Raw genomic sequence first — 11,253 nt, forward strand, 5'->3', positions numbered from 1 at the left:
TAGCTGCCTTGCCGGAGTTGACGTACACACCTGACTACCACGTACCAATGACCAAGAAGGCGCCACATCAAGGCCGAATCCTCGCCTTGGAGTAGCCTGGAATGCCGCAACCCTAATCGAGCTGCGAGCATTTACCTGTCTCATACTTCGTAGACCTCTCACGGCCGGCTCAAGCTTCCCACAATGGAAAGTCTGCACCCTCAGTGTCTTGATGGACAAGGGACTGGCAGAAAGCACATTGACGCCTGCATCAGCTGGCCCCGCTTCATACAATACCGGGTGACGGGAGCGCAGCCAAAGAGATAACTGTGACCCGCGATCTTCGCTTATCTGTCAGTCTGAACCAAAATCGAGCCGCGACGTGAAGCGAGCAGCATGGACTGCAGCAGAACGACGTAAATTGCACGCGCGACAATATATTGCAAACCGTCTTTTTGAGACCTGTTGTCTTCCGGAATTCGTTCATGCTCCCGTACCTTTATATGCCAAAACTGAAAACACAACAGTGCCCAATGCTTCGGACGGCTTTAGTACGTCCGTTGAACAGCCCCGGTCACTGAACAAAAACCAGCCTCTGCACGCTCTCTGGCCGCGCGGAGAACGTCTTTCCAGCCCCGAGGATAACGCTTGGAAACGGACGTCGCGTGGCACCGCTGCCGTGTCGCCACAAGACGCTGTGTCCTACTGTCCACGAGCAGTTTACGCGACGACGGTTCATCTCGCGCAAAACGATCGCCGGTGTAGAGCTAAAACCCTGAGTGCGTTACACCAACAGAACACGGTATCGTGTCCACGAGCTTCTACTTAAAAAATAGAGACCAAACAAAAAACCTCATGTCCCTGTGCAAACCAAGAATACCTTTAGTAACAGTGCTCACATAGTGCAATCTGCGACGCCTCCTCCGGTGACAGCAGCTGTCCCGCCACGTAGGTGCACTTCGCCTGGAAAATGGAACCTCATCACCAAACGATCTTACATGGCCTCGTTCATTCCGAGTCCTGTTGCCAGCGGGGGCGCTGCCGCACCTCCGTCTGAAATCTCCACTGCATTGCATGCCGACCCCCTCCCGGGTGATTTTCGCCCGCCCGCTGCTTCTTCATGAACTGTTATTATTACATTCACTGATGCCTCTCCATTTACTGGCACAGCCATATCAACTGACGCTACGATACTGGCCAGTGCTCTCTCAGCCGCTGCTGTTGTCATGGAGACACACGGCTGAATATCCGCCGACTTTCCGCTCCGGAGGCGATGGTCTACATCCCATGATCCTTTTGCCTCTGTTTCTGTTTCCCCGTTGCCCCCTCCAAGACGAACAAACGTCTCTACGCCGTCCAGCGCCCCTGCGACTCCTGACGCCGCCACATTCACCGCGTCCCTTCTGAACACTGACCCTTCCATATCCGGGACCGATCTATCTATTAGGCACTCTGCCTTAGCTCCACCACTAGTCAGCGTCCTTCCAGCACTCGTTCGCTCACGGTCAGCTTCTCTACTGACTGATGCTCGCGATTCCGCCCCTTCCATCATAGTTTCAGAAGCAGACCCATCTGCCCCACTGCCGCTAGTATTGGTCGGTTGACTCCACGGGAACGCCTCGTAGATAAATACTTGGCACAGACTTTTGCTGAATTTTACTCCTCTTCTCCGTGAGCGTCGACCCGGCTTCGATTTAGAGGAGGAGTTGCACTGACCTGTGCCTAGCCTCCGTCGCCGCCGGCGCGTGCTCACACTGCTGCTGCTACGCTCACTCGTAGACTTGGAAGAAGCTCGCAGCACACTACTGCAACTACTGCACCCACTGCTGCACCGGCTGCTGTCGCTACTCGTGCTGCAAGCGCGGCTTGGTGGAGTGTGTCTAAACGCTGACTGAGAAGCGAACGGACTTGCTGCTCTCTGACACGGTATACCGGTCCGCATCCTACACGGTTTCAGTCCTGCGGAAGCAGCGCAGCTTTCCTCTTCGCTACTCTCGCTTACTGCCATGCTCACCACCGGATATTCCGCTTCTCTACCGCGTGTTCCCATTCCATTAGCTCGCACGATGCAGCAGCCGCTGTTGCTCCTTGCCGTCCGAGACAGAATGCCAGGGAGCAGCAATGCGCGCTTCTCAACGGGGGTGCGGACGCCGTCACCTGCTGCAGACGAGGTGAGTTGAAACGGTACCTCCGACTGGACTGACACGTCCCGTATGGCCTCAGAACGCGACACGGGAACTTCCCTGAACACTACGGGGTGAAGACACTCTCTGCGAGTTGGGTCGCACAACGCGTCATCTCCTAAGAGCCCCGATGTCTCCTGTCGCTCTTCCCTCTTCTCTTCACGCCCTGCCACCGCGACCGGAGTCGACGCCGGTAACCAGCCACCGCCCGGCAGCTCGGTATCATGGACGCATGACAACGTACCGACGGGCTTAGGTGGACACGGCGTGCCAGATTCCCATGGTTCCTGCACCACTGAAGAAAGGCTCTGTACCGCGCTGGCCTCAACGTCCTGAGAGTGTGCGTTCTCAGACGGAAGCACACACGCCCTCTTCATTTCTCTCGCCTCGGTTCCGTTTCTCGCGAGGGACAGGACGTCCTTCGGCGGGGCTATCCATGGGACCAGTTCCGCTGGCGCAGAGGCAGATTTGTCTTTCTGAGGGTGACACACCTCTACTGACAACGGAGAGAACTCACTAAACTCTTTAGGTCGCCTTCCGACGCAACCTGTAAGATTACACTCCTCCAGCTGACTCGCCCGTTTCTCGACATTATGGCTCTCACTCGGGCTCGAGTACCTTGCCTTCCGCGAGGGGATAGGCAACAAAAGAGAAGGGCGTTCACGCTGGCCTGTGATACCGGGGCCATCACTTGGCCGTCGGACTCCAACTGCTGTCTCGCCATCGACGCAAGGTGTCATCACTCCAGAAGCAGTACAGCTGAACGATGCCCCCCCTAGTCGCGCGACTGGCTCCGCTGGCACGGCCGCGTCGTGGCTCCCAGACGTTGATAACGCGTCCGCAGGCAGCTCCGCCAAAACTGAATGCCCCCTTGAGCTACGCAACGCAAACAGATTTGTTACCATGTTCCTCTGTGTTTGGAATACGCTATCTCCCGGCGGGGACGCAGGTAACTTCTCTCCCTCAGCTCCCTGGCCACTCCGGTCCCCGACCGAGCACCGTCCCCCACCCTGCTCGTCGAAGCAGCCGTCATATTCCTCCAGCAGCCGCTTTCGTCCACCCACCGGAGTCATGCTCCCGTCAGCCACTCTAGCCCCGCACACGGTGATCCCATCACGTCGCACACCTTTTCGTGCAAGAACCACAGCTCCGCCGACGCCAAACGGTGGCCGTGCATCAGCACGCTCAACCTCCATTGCAACAGCTGCCCTTGAGAAACAGAAGCCACAGGAACAATCTGGCGAGCACCCTGCTCGAAGGCTTCTACTCGTGATCCCCGGCTCACTTCCGAAAACTGATCCAGCTGACGACGATGCCGCGTTTGCTACGGCCACCCGGAGCGACGAACCGCCCCCGACGCTGCTGCACTCAGGGTCGGATCGGGAACCACAACTGCAAACAGTACAGTTGCCAGTCAGACTGCAGCTACATCCGCAACTAGTGCTAAGGAAGCTCTGCGTGTCATCTTCCTCATCTTTCAACCTGCAGTCCAGACCTTCTGAATCAGCCCTCCGGCCCGAGACACTAGCAAAAGCTTCTGCTAACGGACCCACTTCCCGAACCAGCTTGCTAGGGCCCGCGTCCAACGCAGCTGAAGCATGATTAGGTGAACAGTCTCTCCGCTCTTCCTCCAGAACACCTGTCCTGCTCAAGAATACATCAACAGTGCTCGCCGCTGGAAAATGGCTTCCGCATTCGCTCGCGACTCCATCTCCCTCAGGAGCTTTAGACTGGTCCCACACAGCACCCGCCGACACGGTTGAATCACGAAAGCACCCTCGCGCAGCTGCCTCACGAGCTCCTTGGTGACAAACAGACCCCGGCGGCTTCGTCACTGAGCTACTGCACTCCCTTGCCTTGAACTCTTTCCTGTCTTCCCTCTCTGCACCCGGCGCTGCTTGATCGCCATTCGACGCTCTCCCCGCATCTCGCAACTCACCGGGGACAGAGGACTGCCACGAGGGCCCAGAGGCAATACAACACGTACCGAAGCACGACGTTGAAGCCGCAGCCGCTGACGCAAGATCAACTGCTGCTGGTAAGACACCAACCCCCCGCCTAACTTCATTCGAGTCCTTAACTGGAGACATTACTCCGTTTGCCGTCGGCGGCTGCTGTGCCATCAAACGCCGGTCCCCGAGCAGAGGGAAATGGGCGCGCGAGTGTGACAACGCACTGCGTACGACATGTTGACTCGGCACTTGAACGGCGTTTGTAGTGCAGCTGCATACAGCCCCTTTGTCGCTACCGCCGTTCCCTACGCAATTCGACCTTGGAGAAGCGCCAGCCCCTCTGCCGTTAACGACTGGCGGGAAGCTCCCTGACCCGGGAAGAAGAGACCGCGGATCGCGCAGTGAGCGCAAACAGGCGGGCCTGCAGCACAGCGACCGCGCAGCACTAGCTCCCGGGATCCCTGCAGCCTCGTGTAACGATATTGCAGCCACGAAGGGTTGGTACGACGGTGGATGGGCGGCGGCCAGGCGTGGCCGCCGCGCAGCGGAAGGTGTGGACGGCTCCATCTTGATATTCGGAGACCTCCAGAACGCCTGGGACAAATTCCCGAGAGCCACGTGCTGGCACGGAAATTGCTCCCGCACCCCCGTCCCAGAAATCGGACCGTCGTCGCTGAGCGATCACCCCAAACTCCTGGATGACACCGGGTGTACCTTTGAACTCACCCACCACCCCTCCTCACTACACAACTTGCCAGTCTCACACCCCAGGACCAAGGTGACGAAGACTATTGCACACACACGAGGCGAACAACCGGAGAAACCCGGGAACAAAGACCCAGACCAACAATGCTGACCCGCAACGCAGTGTCAACTAAAGCACCGGAGGCCGATCTAGGACCGCAAACGTTTAGCCTTCTGACCTCCTCCACGCTCCTCTGTCTAGGTCGATGAAGCGGACGTCCCGGCCATGCACTTCAAGTCGGGAAGACACCGACGACTTCCGGAATGCGCCGGGCCAACAAGGGTTTGACTTCCGGGAATGAAGGTGGCGAAACCGGAGTGTCACCTGTAACACCTGTGTTCGCCTTTGATAAACTCCGCCTTACACAACACGTAACGCCCGTACGAAGTTGTGATGCGCAGATCTCAGACGGACCGCGAAACAACACATTCTGTCGCTTGAACGGCACCGCAGCGTCCATTCAATCGAGAGCACGGCCGAAGACACTGCAAAGGAAAACGGATCGGGACGCAAGCGGTGAATCCGGGCGCTCTCCACAACTTCGCAATTGCACTGAAACCCCGAGAGAGCCTTTGTTTTCTACAGGATCGTTGCCCCGGTCTCGGCCTGTAAATCCAACTCGCACCTTGGACACTTGCACAGGGCCAACTGAATCATTGTGAATGAGTCCGTCATCAATGACTGAGTACCGCGCGTTGTCGTCGGGCGTCATACGAGCTGAGACTGCCCCACCTGCGAAAGCTGCTCCACGAAATAACCTCCATCCAAAAAGCTAATGTGATGCATCTACGGAAGTTTGAAAAAAAACGCATGTTCTAAAGCAACGGACACAGCCCGGTACCCGGAAAGTACACAACAGGCTGCGAACCTGTGAAAAAACAAAACATCCGCCTCGGGAGGTCGGAACTGACCCCATCAAAACTTTAATACAAGGAGACAACAGCCCCGTGCCAACTGCCGAAACGAAAACAATTCCCCCCGCGACTCGTGGGTCGTGAACCGACGCCGGCAAATCCACAACAGTGAGAAGCCAAAGGCACGTGGAGTCCGCGAAGACATTCGACACGATTCTGCACTGAACAGATGGAGAACGAAAACAAAACGCGCCAGCCGGCGATAGACGCATTCAGCCGCCGCGGAGACCGTCGCCACGGAAGGAGAAATGCGATACTGAAGTCGGACGGTGCCTTTCTGGCCGCAGCTGTAGAGTGTCCCCCCGGAAACGTGGTAGTTCGGCGAAGGCACAAGCAAAAAACGGAAAAAACATTTGCCTGAGTGCAAAATGGCCCTTCTAGTCCTTCCCAGCCTCCAACAGGAGAGAAGTCCTGATGCGATTGAAACGCTAGCCGGTCCCAGAATGGCGCCGCGTGAGCGTAGCCCGTAGCGCCGGCAATGCCGCCGGAGAAAAGGCTGCAAAGAAACAAGCCCAAAACCATGCGCAAAAAAACGACGTCTGCACGGAGACAGTAGAAGGGAGCTGTCAACCACAAGATGATTCCATACCACTTCCCACTTGCAATTCAGGCAAGAATCGCCCTCCTGGCCCCTCCCCAGGAAGAAGACCACGCAGATATGCTGGACACGGAAACCCGGCCCGACGAACGGGCGGAGGTCACGTCGTTCAGCGGCTATCAGTACCCGACAACACACAAGCCCCGGGATTGTCACGCGTCCGGTCGATAGCCGGTAACTACCGTCCCCATGGTCACCAGCTCAATCGGGACGATCGCGATAAGGGCGACGATAAAGGAGCGTCCCTATATGCCGCCAGCTCGTCACCTTTTCCGTCATCGGCGGCGGCCTCCCGTGGACAGAGCTCGCCTAGGGTGACGACCAACTCGGGAAGCGAAGGTACCACGGTTGCCCACCGCATCGCTCATGCCCTAGTCTGCAGTGCTCTCACTCTGTAAGTAATCTGCGCACCGGCGGACGCGAGGCACTCTGGTGGGGTTGCAGGCGGGCTCGAGCCATTGCAACCTGGTGACTTACAGTTCATTCTGGCAGGCCTAAAATAGAATCGAACGCTGGCGTCTCAATTTGCATGTGCTTGGCTGGACCCTCGGGTCCGGTATCTTGACGCCAACCGGCTCTCTCGCTACGCCTGCAACTTCGCGTCCGGCCAACAAGCCGAACACTACCATTTTCACTCGATGGTCGTCCACTGCGCGGCCACATCTGGCTACTCCTGTATCGTTCGTGTACGTAGAAGCTGATCCCGCTGGTCGCGCATCATTTGGTCTGGACCCGCACTCAAATCGCTTCCCGAGAAGCGGCCCCCTCCCCGGGAGCAGCCGGATTCATTCCGAGCTGCCCGGTAAATATCTTCGTGAGCCTCCTTGAGCATGTCGCAATACGTAAGCGCCGACCAAAAGCAGCTCAACAAGCCACCTGGGTGCTATGCGGGCAGGGAGGCGTATCGTGTTTTTGGTGTCGATGCTGGGCTTCTCCTTTGGCTCTTCCTCTGATGCGACGGACGAGCCGGCTCTCACACAGCTCCATTTTCCCACCTCTTGTTCGATTCATGTTGGTCGTCAAGGCTAACGCCCTTGACAAGTTCGTCAGCCAGACGGCTGTCCCCGCGGACCGCGCAAGTCACTTAGATGCGTCTGTAGCCACAAATTGTTTGATTCTACTGGCGCGGGGCCCGTGCCCGGGGTGCACTGCTCCGGCCTCGCGGCTCTTACTACCGGTCTCATTGCCGCACGCCCGCTTCTTGTTTCAAGGCCTATGCCCGAAGTCCCGCTGTGAAGATGGTTAGAGTTGTGGTGTCGTAGGTTGACGCTGCTGTGCCTTTGCTTTTCCTCAGAAGCAGGCAGGAACTGCAGCGCGGAGTGAATGGCTAACCGCGACGCCGCCGTCTGCCCTACTTTGGATCCGCGCACGCCTTCCGTTAATACAGTTTGCGACGATTTTGACGTGAAACAATGTCGTGGTTTTGCTTGAGTCTTTTCTCATCTCGTAAGAAGAAGCGACACGAAGATGATCCCGGAAGCACCTCGGACTTCGCGAGGAATCGTGGGAACTCGCTTCGGGTGTCGCTGCCCGTCTCAAGCGTGAGTAGACGACGTTCCTGTCAGGGGGCTACAACCGAGAAGCCTCTTTCTCTTCCGTCCCAGGGAAGCACCACGCGAGCGTTGTTTGCGGCAGCGTCCAGCCTGCATGGAAGCCCGTCCGATACTCCTGGGGCCCTTGGCGGGCAGCAGGGGTCTTTGGCTACGGCTTTCCGTACTGCAGGCACAGGCTCACGAGCTTCTCCTCCTCCCGCCCGCCCGTCGCCTTCATTTCGTGGAAAGCTCCCTAGTTCGGTTACGGTGCATTTTGGACGGATTTCGGGAGTCCCCGTGAATCAGGAGGGTGACGCTGTTGAAGACCGCACTTTTTTCTGTTCGGTGTACCTGGAAGAAGAGAGCGCCACCAAAGGTGTGGACAATCCCGAGCGAATCACAAACCACGTGGACGGATTCTACTCGGGTATTAAACATTATGATATACCTTTCTCGGGACAGACAGTTGCCCTGGACATCCCTGCCGGCCTAGCTTTTTCGGGCTTCGACCCCCTCACAGGCGGGCATCGGACACTGCCATCGGGGTTTCGCGTCGCCCTCATCGAGCAGCTCGCCACGGGCAACCAGGTCTACAAGGGTTCGACTCCTTTATTGCACTTCGATGACACCCGGATTCTGCAGATGCAGAAGTGGCCTCTTACCAATCCGAATCTCCGACAGGGCGCTGGCTTCATTGTTCTCCGGTGTGATCTGCGTTACCATGACGGAGACGAAGCAGTCGATGAAGTCGCCAACTTTCGGACCGTGACGAGACCCGTTATGCGTCCGATGGACAGTTTGCCAGCACAGATGCCTGGGAGGTGCCAGGCCCTTACTCCGCAGCAGCGCGCGATGACTTTCACATCTGGCGACAAACGTTGGAGTGCCACAGAAGTAGGCTCCTCATTTGGTCGCCCTCTTTTCATCTATTCTCGCCATTTGTCGCAGGAGAAAAGTGCATCGCAGGTCGCAGCCCCTCGGGCAGCGCCGCCTGTCTGGAGTGTCAGCACGCGCCCGACTTCGTCTAGTACTGCTACACCTGCAGGGACGACAGACCGACAGGCTTCTCTGTCCTCCTCCGTTGCGGTGTGTCGGCCTTTGAATCTTCCTCCGGTCAGGCCGTGTCCCCCACGCCCCGTCCTTGTCCCTGAGACGCCTCAGGAGCGCCTCGCCCGCACGCAGACCTCTGTTGGGAGTGTGCCACAGCAGGCTGCGACTGAAGCGGCGCAGCTGGTCAATGATCGGTCAATTAGTGCTTCCGACATGCCCATAGCGGTAGGGACAAAAGAGACTTCTAGTGCGGGCTCGCAAAGTGGCAAGCTGGATTGCAAGCTGGACGGGAGGAAGGAGGTTGAGCGAGGGTGTCCAGCAGCACCAGGGAGTATCGAGGCTGAGACGTCGGCACTGGCAGCGACGGTGCCTGGTAGCGTGGTGGACCCGGAAAGAAGCGCTGTAGCCCAGGGCGCGGGAGAGGGTGATAGGAAGAAACCGAAGAAGAAGAGAGCGAAGAAAAAGAAGAAAGAGCGCGAAGGTGACCGTAGCAGTGCGGTGCAGGAGGGTAAGTCAGAGGGGACGAGCAAAGATGGCACGGCAGACGGTAGCACCCAAAAGAAAAAAAAACGAAAAGAAAGAGACCAGAAGGGGTCAGGTCCGGATAAACCGCAACAATATGAAGGGGGAAAAGAGGACTGTACGACCAGACGGAAAAAGACCAGAGAAGAGAGGGAAGCGCGCAAGCAGAAGAAAAGAGAGAAGCTTCAACAAGACCAGAGTAAGTAAATTAGAAGGCCGTGTATTCTGCAGTGAGGGTAGGACTGGAAGCAAGACGCTACCTGTCACTGCAGGCATGCTAACAAAACAAGGGCAAGGGGGAAGTCACCCAACTGGAGGCCAAGCAAGGAAGCTCCAAAATGTAGTCGCCTGCTGCCCGATGTCTTCCGGAGAAATATCCGCAATGTTGCCTCTTGTTCGCTAACGGAGTATGCGAAATGGTTTGGAAACAGAAGTACTGACTGGAGTTGACGGGTGGAGTCATACATCGCGGTAAAAGATACAGGAGTGCGGCCTGGTCAGTTGGTTCGAAAGATGTCGCCGTGGTGCGTATTTCTAGCGCGCTATGGTGTAGTTGCAAGGTGTTCCGGGACACCCCAGGTATCCTCCTTGAATATCTGTGGTGTTTTTGAACTCGAGTCGTGTCCCGTGTAGTAAGATTCCTTCGGGGGGCTCGTTATCTCGGGTGACGTGGAACTGCGGCGTATTTCGTCTTTCAGTTCCTCAGGGGTGCGTTGCTACCGCTGAAATGGTGGTTTTGTCAAGTACGTCGTGTCTACCCCTGGCTGCGGCCCCTGCTTTCTTGTGTACCAAGTGACCGTCTGAGCTCTTTTGGTGTGAAAGGGAGGTTTACGCTCCATTCCGGTCGTACCGCGCCGATTCCTACGGTTTCGACGAGCGGATCCCGAAGAGGGATTACTTGGACAGGAGGGCTGTGGAAGGACGTACGTGGCCCGGGAATGTGTCGGTGAAGGTCCTGTTGTGTGCGGACTGGCGGTGCAGTAGTGTAACTAGTTTCTGTCCAGACATTCTACCACCAACCAGAAGACCTGGAGACAGTGTCCTGTCGTACGGGGTGCTGACATACCCTTTACACCTGCCCCTCCTCTGCCTGGAAGGGATAGGCACGCCATAGAAACTGCAGGCGCTTCTCGCCCCAGGACGCCTTGTATGGTTTCCCTGACAAAATGCAGCATATTCACGAGGGGGAGCTTCGGCATCCGTTTGATGTGCGAGCTACAGGCGTTTTCCTCTAGACTTTCAAAGTGTACGTCGGAGGATTTTTCAGTCCGGTATGCGGGACAGGACGGTCACTTTTTGGACGTGTTTCTTTGTGCTGTGTGGAGTATTTGTACTGCTGTTGGCGACACAGCGTGACCTGCTGCGTAAGAGCAAATTGGTCGATTACGTTCTCCCGCTTCGTAACGTTTGTAATGCTTTTTCGACTGGGTCACCGATTCGGGACAGAAAAGCACATTCAGTGCCTGTCTTCATTTGTATTGCCGCCAGCAGCAGGCCACTCTGCCGGCGCGACATGGCCACTAGAAGAGCGCATTGTTTCCGTGTCGGGGTGCCGTTCAGGTTTTTCTCTCTGTCCGACAAGGGAGTTCCATGTGGGGAGATTGTTTTTTAGTCGTCAGAAATACCTTTGCGGAGCTGCAACACATAACGAGGCAATCGTAGGTCCGGAGGGCTTGTTGGACTGCAAGGTTGCTTGGAAACTTCGTTAGACTGCAAGGTTGCTTGTCAAGCTCGTTAGACTGCAAGGTTGCTTGTCAAGCTCGTTAGACTGCAAGGTT

At 56.9% G+C, this 11,253-nt stretch overlaps 2 protein-coding genes across 2 annotated transcripts in view; one reads left to right on the forward strand and one right to left on the reverse strand.

Annotated features, from left to right (window-relative positions):
• CSUI_003405 (uncharacterized protein) overlaps positions 1-6,491 on the reverse strand; it is a 7,706-nt gene extending 1,215 nt beyond the window's left edge. The window contains exon 1 of the mRNA XM_068063603.1: positions 1-6,491. This exon is cut by the window's left edge and continues 1,215 nt beyond it. Within this exon, the coding sequence (XP_067924424.1) occupies positions 974-4,681 (3,708 nt within the window). The 5' untranslated portion in view covers positions 4,682-6,491 and the 3' untranslated portion in view covers positions 1-973.
• Positions 6,492-6,775: 284 nt separating this feature from the next.
• CSUI_003406 (uncharacterized protein) lies at positions 6,776-11,176 on the forward strand. The gene has a single exon (XM_068063604.1). The coding sequence runs from the start codon at positions 7,784-7,786 to the stop codon at positions 9,680-9,682; it is 1,899 nt and encodes a 632-aa protein (XP_067924425.1). The 5' UTR covers positions 6,776-7,783; the 3' UTR covers positions 9,683-11,176.
• The last annotated feature ends 77 nt before the right edge of the window (positions 11,177-11,253 follow it).

The sequence above is a fragment of the Cystoisospora suis genome, assembly GCF_002600585.1.
Source record: "Cystoisospora suis strain Wien I chromosome Unknown contig_1511, whole genome shotgun sequence".
In the NCBI taxonomy this organism is placed as follows: Eukaryota; Apicomplexa; class Conoidasida; order Eucoccidiorida; family Sarcocystidae; genus Cystoisospora; species Cystoisospora suis.